Below are 8,764 nucleotides of genomic sequence, written 5' to 3'. Positions count from 1 at the left end.
AAAATACCCTAGTGTTTAAGAATCATAGACCATTTGGTAACACATCATTTGGTGAACGTGCAGACTGCTGGAGTAAATCCATTTTTGTATTGGAAATTTCCTTTCGAAAATGGAAAGTTGCAAATAAAGCTAATCCTTTTAAAGTCTTGTTACTAAAAAGATTATACTTGTTACTAACAAGATATATACCACTGACTTCTTCCTAATCCCAGACAATGCTAAGATATCATGAAACAAAAGGGTAAGTTAAAATGCATGGCTCACAGAAAACAAAATAGGGTGTGGTCTTAAGGCTTATTAAAGGAAACTACTTCTGTCACTCTTCAGGTTTCTCTGACTTTAGTTTTCTTCTCAACTCCCTCCCTCTGTAAACACACACAGACACAACAGGTAGGAAGCGAGCTCACTCCTCATTTTTCATTTGTTTAAACTGATGAATATTCTGCCTCAGGAGCCAGAACATGTCGCCTTATATAACTGAGGTAGGTGTGTGTGTGTGTGTGTGTGTGTGTGTGTGTAACATGCTATTCTGGAATGGAGGAGGGTCAGGGAGAAATCCCAAGGGGCTAGGGTAGATAGGAAGAGTTGCTACCTCCCGGATCACATCTACGTCGGGGAGAGGGGGTGGGGACTATACCAACCCATCACCATGCTACATGTCTCACACACGATCCTTCTCCGTCATGTTCTCTGGGAAATTTCCCCCAGATTAGGAAAAGGATTGTAACGCGGGTCTGCCTCAGAAGGCGAGTTTTTACCACTGCAGCACAAAGACCAGCTAGCTGAGCGCGCTTTCTCATCATTGCAACTCCACTTACTTGACCAGCTCTATACTTCAGCACCACGGAGAGCGGCACCTCCTCGGCTACCACCCATGGGGAGCCAGGTTACCGCGACTCAGCACCGAATCCCGGTCATCTAGAGGAGGGACCAGACTGCGTACTTTACCCTCAATGTAAGCAGCTATGATGATTCTTTCATATTGATTTTTCCAGAAGAGGTTGCTTTCTCGCTGCAATAAGGAATTAAACTTTTATTTATTAGCCCTCAAGTGTATTGCTTAGGTTTTTAGATGTAAGCCTGATTCTGAAATATGTCATTTGTTGAATTGGTAGGGGATTCTTTTTTCTTTTATTGCAAGTCTAAGTTTACAAAACCATTTAGAAATAGACAACTCATCCTGGTAGCCTAATCCTTTGTGATAAAGAAGTACAGTTCTATTCCTAGAAAAGAGTATGTGGGTTCTCTTTTCTTATCCTTTACTACTGAGAGCTTTCTAATCCGTTGTTTTTTGTTTTTTGTGTTTTTTTTTGTAGTTGTATTTATCTTAACATAAATATGAAGGTGAGAGGAGGAGAAGGCTGTCTTCTAAAAAGTAGCCACCATTAAAGAACTTCAGGTGGCAAGAATATTATTTTTCTTTTTTTCTTGTTGAAAATATGGTCTGAGCTATATGTCTAGACATCCCTTTCAAAACAAATATGCTCTTAATAAAAGAGATGTAAGCTGGGCAGGGCTTTGACATGCACTCTGAAACTCTAGATGACAAAATTTCCCCTGTAAGTTTGAGCTATAAACTCACGTATGTATGACTGAGTAGTCACAACTAAAGCGCTATTGCCATTAATTGTAGTTTTAAGGCTTAATAGATTCCGGGTAGAAAAAGGCAATAATGATTGACCCTGTTTGGTGGCACTCAGTAAATTTTTGCCTCAGAATGCCACCTACTGGTGGATCTATTTCTGAAGTACTGAACACACATCAGATTTATGAATGAACTCATATTAAATCCAGAATATTAATTATAGATATGATGCAAATCTATTCTCTAAGATATTTTTAACAATGATATTGATTCAATTGTTTATCAACTTGCCAAGGTTCCGTGTCACAGTCATAATTTCTAAAACATTTATTTCCAAAAACATTTGCTTCTAAGCTTACAGGCATGTAGACTAGCTAACTCCTTTAGGCAGTAATTAACCCAGAAAAAATTCAGAACTATGTGAAGCCTCATTGAGACTAATTGCAGAATGCATGTGGGATCCTGGATAAGAGCTACAAGGAGTTCTTGCTTAGTAAAAGCAATCAACACTGCCCCCAGATAAATATTCAGCATGTTACTTTTTTCATTATTATAAGTTCACAATTTAAAAGCCTCTTACTTTCCTACTAGATGTTCATTTCAGATTCTCATCTCAGATATAAATGAAACCATCAATATTATATATATATATATACATATATATATAATTATTACTCTAAGACAGATATTTTTAATAACTATTAGAACTTTCTTTTTCAGCTATCTGGAGCTACACACAATGAGTTGTATGCATCCAGTTTCATAACTCCCAGTTCTAAATAGACAAAGATTTTAAAAGTAAGAAGGAAAAAGAATCACATACAAAGCACTAACTATATTTGGATAGCTAATTCATAGGGTATTTCAGAAATACTGAGAATAACCTCTTTAAATGACATTATTATTTGGTGTATAATATGTCACTAATAGAAATATTTATTAACATTCAGGAAGACTAGATAGATTTTTTCCATTCAAGATACGATGGAAAAATTATCCCACACTAGCAGAATTGTTTGGAAAGGATGTCTTAATGTAATAAACTGTAATAATAGCAAAGGAATACTGCTTGTTTCCTATAAGATCTGACTGGTAGAATGCACAGAATCATGTATATCATGGGGTAATTAGGTAAGTATCTGTTTATTCAAAATATATGCACATATATAAGCAAATCATTGTCACTAGCTTAGATGGGCACTTGAATGCAGAGATCCACAATTAATACATTAAACTAAAATGGAGTTACTATCTAATGTCACTAAAGCACTTACAGGCACTGATAAAGTAATTTATATACTCTATCTCACTTCAACTTCAACAGATTAAGAAAGGTGATACTTAGAACTAAATTGGAGATCTTTGGAAATATGTAACATTTTTCAGGAGTATTATGAAGAAGTGGGAACGTCTCAATTGTCTGCCCTAGTCACTCAAAGGACCTAGTATTCCATACCTTCTGGTATTAGTTGTCTCATCTAGCAAATTACAGGCCATTGTTTACAGTGGAGCTAATTAAAAACTGACTTTCCTTTGTAATTTATATCTGATTTTTAAAGTTATTAGTCAGAAATAATAAGGGTATAGTAGCTACAAGGTTCTATGACTCCTGTACTTGTAATAAGGAGAATGCTGTAAATATTAACATCTCCATTATATTGATCTTTTTAAATGTCCAATCTAGATCAAGAATTTAAGAATCATTTAAGTGATTTGACCTTGTACCATATGCCAGACATCAGGGTACTGAGTGCCAGATGCATATGCCATATAAACAAGTAATTCTCCTGCCCTCAAGGATCCTGCACTCTAATGGAAAAACTTACAGAAACATCAAAAACAATTCAGGAGGAAGATGAATAGCAGTGGCATACTAGCCCAAATCAGGGACTTCAAAATCACACAGACTATACTCCTAAGAGTGGGTCTACCACTCACAAGTGGCATAGCTTGGAGAAGTGGTTAATTTATCTGAGACTCATTTCATCATCTGTTAAATAAAAATGACAAAACCCCCTTGATTGTTTAATAGTTTTTGAGAATGTAAAATGGTAATGTCTATCAAATACTCAGCACAGTAGGCTGGCACATAGTTAATGTGTAGTAAATGTTAGTCGTTATGATTAAATAGTCATTTAGGAAAACAGCTAAGCTGAGTACATCAGTGTAAAATAAAATGAAAGCCAATTTAAATAACTACCTACTCTATATTGACATGTAAGATTTTGATTACTATTGTCAAGGACAGTTGTATATGGTTTGATAGTATCCAGGGCATTTGGTACACATTATTTTTCACTCTGGTCCTGAAGAACATGAGGGATGGATTCTATTACTCCCTTTATATCAGTGAAACTTAGGTTTCGAAGAAGACTCCAAATGCAGAAGATGTATACTTGGGAGAGGATGCACAGACCAGAACTGGGTTTTCCAGGGTGCCTGATCTTACTCCTGAATTTTGTTTGGTTCTATGATCAGCTGAAGAATGTTATGGCCTGAATTAATTTCAGGCTTGGATAATTTCCACATAGACCTCTGATACATACAGCAATTTTAGAAAAGAAACAAACAAAAATCTCAAAAGAGACATTTTGGTTAAGTAGACTTTTCTACATTGATAATTAACTACAATCTCTATCTCCAAAGGCTTTATGGTCATGCTCATTTGCAACTGGACTTAGGCCTTAAGAATCATACTTTTCATGGATCACTGACATCTGGTTTCCTTTAGACTAGCTGATGCATCTGTAAGAAAAGCTTGATAAAAATAGCAGCCAAGAGATCAAGAGGGAGTTTAATCATCAGTCCTCCTCTCAAATACGGTGTTGTTTCCACTGGAATCCTTCTTCTCAATGACATGAAATGTCAATGTATGCATTTCTGGAAAATGAAAAACACAGTATCCTAATTGAGGTGTTTGATGAGTTTGATCACTCATTATCTCAATAATATATGCAAATAAAAGGCATCTGCATTCAAAGTTCATTTTTAAGAAAAATGTTAAAGTAAGGGCAATCAAATGCCAAGTCCATTTTTAGGAAGAATCCTTTTTCTTATTACTGGTCTTGAAACTGTGATAAGATCACCAAAGTCTAGCAGGGCATCATGTCTGATTCATGAGCGCAAGCTCTGGCCACCAGCTATTGTAGGCCACATGACTTCATCTTTCCGACACATCGTCTTTTGAGAATTCTTCCCAACCCATGTGCTACACATGGCTAAAACATGAAAAAATGTTAATATCAATATTAAAGGACAAAGATGTGATGGCTAAATATATTTATAGGTGTATAATGTTTTGAAAGCACCATTTGAGGAATAGCAGGGTAAGAATGAGTCAGTCCTTATAAGAAGCAAGGTAAAAAGGCCTTCAGTATCTGAATCGACACATATAGCTCCACATTTTGGAAGCAATTTTACTTAGTAGCATGTCTCAATATATGCTGATATGCATATATGACTTGAAGGTCTATAAGAGCTCATTTTTATTGCCAAACTCCACTAGGAAAGAAGCAGAATTGACCATTTTGTGAGCATCCAAATGTATCTCAAACCTCACATTTTAAAGGCTGCAAAAAAAGAGGGCTGTTTATTTATTACACCTGGGTGTTTCCTTTCAAGGTCATTTAGAAAAATGTATATCAAATGGTGGGGGCATTTAACATCTGATAAGCACTTGCTATATAGGTACATTTTTTTCTTTGATAAAACATAACTATTATGGACACATAAAGATTTACATGATATCCTATCCTCGTGCAAATTACTTGCCCTAAGGCTTAGTCTTTTCCCTCTGCCTGATTTCATTCTATTAAAATAACACTAATATTTTACTTTTTATTTATTTTTTTTTAATGAGGAGAATTAACAATATGCTTGAACTTCCTTTAAGTTTGTCGGCTACAGCATCTATGATACTCACATGGACTCTTAATTTAGATTGAGCACTAATGTATTTCTTATGAAATGTTTCTCTGCTCTGACTTGGTTCGGTAGTTATTATATTTCCTTTGGATTAATCTCTACATGGCTTGTTGCTGTGTAATAGTTAGGAACCCTTGTACTCTGATCTATTTTCCTTGAGCAGACCTCTAATGGAAAAGGGATGTGGAATCGAACTAATTCCTGCTCCTTCTAGGGCAGCTGCTGTTTCATATCTGACATACTGCTCAAATGCTCTTGGTGAAAACTGCTTTTTTCTTAGTTGAGTTGTGATGGCTAAGTCCAGACAGGAGCTCTTTTTTTTTTTTTTACGCGCCCGGCGTGAGTTTTTTAAGCCACCGGGTCTGGGACACGAACCGCGGTCGACTACATGGGAATCCAGCGACATAGCCATTACGCTAACTGCTGGTTCCCCAGACAGGAGCTCTTGAGAGGAGTAGAAGCCTAACATAGGACAAGCTGAGTCAGTCTATCAAAAAAAGATTAGTGGTCGTCTGCAGGCTCAAATTCCACCTGTAGTATGCATGCTCAGATGATAGGCATTGAAATGGAGTTCATTGCATCCCATGAAACAAGGCCCTTTGGGAATCCAATGGGCTGACTGCTTGGTTTTCAACTCAGTCACCTCTCTCCTTCTGAAAAAGCCTATAATAATAAATGCCTGAACATTATTTGTGAATCCCATTCTCCTGTAAAGTTTTCTGTGGGATTCCCAATCGACAGTCCATCTTTGGCACCAATGAGCAGCTTCTTTTCCTGGCACTGTCAAAAGAAATGGGCTCAGAAAGAGCTCATGAACTTGAATCCTGACAATCTTTTCCCCAGCAATCTTTTATCAAAGTGCACTTCAGAAAAGTGAATAGCAGTTCAGATGCTCTCCGAGAAGGAGCGCAGAGCTCTCTATTAAGATTTATCAACCACAATTGCCTTTTCAAGGAGTTGCCCATAATTATTCCTTTTATTTTTTGCAGATGAAGAAGCTGCTCCACTGTATAGTTTAGCAGCTTTTCCCAAAAGAAGTGTGACTCAGCTCCAGGCAGGATTAGCGTACCACCTTATGACCTCCACTTTTTGCTTTATTCCAGAGATAAGCCTCACCAAGGAACCCAACCCAAAGGGGTTTGAGCAGGTCAAAGGGCAAAATGAGCAGAAAACTAAATGGAGCTCAAAATTCAAAAATTCACAAGAGTAAAAGACATGACTTTAAGTCTCAAAACAGCAGGTTTAATTTAAAAGCTTCCTCTGTGATTACTTTTCTTTGCCTATTTTTTTAAATGGAGTTTAAGTAAAATAGTGAATATTTTCTATGCATGGAAATATAACTAATAACAAAAGATATTTCCCTGGAAGCATGGAAAAGAGTTAAAAACAAACCCCCAAGTACTTACTCTTTAGAACAGATAAATACTCTTATTAAAATGTATGCCATTCTGAGACCAGCAGTTAGTATAACGGCTATGTCACTGGACTCCTATGTAGATGACCACGGTTCAAGTTTCAGACCCAGTGGCTTAAACTCACGCCGAGCACGTGTGCGTGCATGCCCAAGATCCCGAGAGGAGAATGGAGGAGAAGGGATTGTGGTATGGCCATCTCCCCACCGGGGCGGGAGGGGGGGGAATGCTTTCTCGCTTTCTGTCTCTCTGTCTTTCTCTGTCTCTCTGGTGAGCACACACGCCCTATAGCAAAAAACCTCTTCAAAAACAATAAAATAAAATAAATAAATGTCATTCTAATGTTATTTTAAAGATGTGAGTGGGGATAGACTAGGAAAAGAGAATAGAAAATACAGGTTAGGCCAAACTGGAGAATGAGAAAAGCTTAAGATGTTCAAGTTGGTAGAGACCTAGCAAACATCTGGTCCAGTCTTTCTATTTTTACATTTAAATTATCTGGCACTCAGTGGCGGGGACCTGCTCAAGGTCTCAACGCTAGCTGGAATGAGAATATCTAACTTGAGCTCAAATTACATATCAGATGTTATTCCTTCCAGTTTGCCATTTTAAAGCATTGGCAAACTAAGCTTAGGTAACTTGTCCAAAGTCATGAGGCTGGCAAATGATGTGACCATCACGGTAAACATTCTAATTTCAAGATCTGTTATTCAGGCTCCCTTCTGTAAGGATCTTCTCCAAAGATGAAGATGATTTTACCCTCCTCACAAGTTTGATGTAAGAATTAGACAAGTTAATATACGTGCAGCTTTGAGTGTAGCACCAAGTATATAATAGGTGCTTTATCAATGTTAACTGCTACTAAGGGTAGCATTAGTGATAGCCTCTATACTATGCCACAGTGGGAAAGAGTCCTCGGTTAAAAAAGAACCCAGTATGTAAGCTAATCTATTTCTTCCAGCTTTATAAAATTCTAGGTAATTCGCTCAGGAGGACTGTTTCAGTGGCCACCAGCAAGTGGCAGTGACTCTAGTCCTGCTCCCTGCTCCCCATAGGTGGATAAGTGGCATGGGAAGCAGAGAGCACTGTCCCCACAGAAACAGCACCGAATGTAGAAATAGACATACATGATCTTGCTTGCATTGCTTGCATGCAGTTGTACTTTGTCACAATGTAGGGGCTCGTGAGAGAGCAATACTTCTAAACCAAAGGCAGCATATCCCTGGTGGCCACCTCTGTGACCAGGCCCTGGGAGAAGCAGACACACAACAAGAGACAGGAGGGAACAGAGTATACCCAACATTTGACTGAGTACTTTCTAGTGCGAGTTACCTCATTCAATCCTCCTATGGCACGCAAAAAGTTGTCCTCCTTGTGCAAGTAAGAAAATGAAAGGGGAGAGTAGTTAGGTGACTTGCTCAGTGTTACACAAATGGAAATAAAGCCAACAGCCTTCTGCCTGTTTCAGCCCCACCACTACCCACACCTTCCACTTCCATTCCCCAATACACCCCAGCTAAACACCACCTACTCCTACTTTTCATCTCTTCACCACTCCCCCACCCAGGGCTATAGAGGCAGATCACTATGTCAATGTCGTTCCATCTGAAAGCAAATAGTTTAGGAAATTTGATTTGTCTTAATCTCAGTGATTAAGACAATGATTTCTACTCTGATTTCACAATTTCTTAAATGATTTCGACCATGATTTTTAAAAATATTTTAACAATTTTTGTTTTCTCTGTCTCTGAGGTATCCATAGGCTCTCAGGAAAGTAACCACACATCTTTTCCTCATTGTCCCCCAGGTTGGGGAGCGGCACCTTCAAAAACATGCAGCGCCG

At 38.0% G+C, this 8,764-nt stretch overlaps 1 protein-coding gene across 1 annotated transcript in view; it reads left to right on the top strand.

Moving 5' to 3' along the window:
* Positions 1-228: 228 nt before the first annotated feature.
* Positions 229-8,764, top strand: part of TRPC7 (transient receptor potential cation channel subfamily C member 7) — a 168,094-nt gene continuing 159,558 nt past the window's right edge. Inside the window, 5 exon segments of the mRNA XM_027776423.1 lie at positions 229-241; positions 827-955; positions 6,499-6,656; positions 7,977-8,032; positions 8,729-8,763. Of these exon segments, the coding sequence (XP_027632224.1) occupies positions 229-241; positions 827-955; positions 6,499-6,656; positions 7,977-8,032; positions 8,729-8,763 (391 nt within the window).

Source organism: Tupaia chinensis, unplaced genomic scaffold (genome assembly GCF_000334495.1).
Source record: "Tupaia chinensis unplaced genomic scaffold, TupChi_1.0 Scaffold000672_1, whole genome shotgun sequence".
NCBI classification, from domain to species: domain Eukaryota; kingdom Metazoa; phylum Chordata; class Mammalia; order Scandentia; family Tupaiidae; genus Tupaia; species Tupaia belangeri.
The sequence above is the reverse complement of the archived record's forward strand: the minus strand, read 5'-3'. Positions and strand labels throughout refer to the sequence as shown.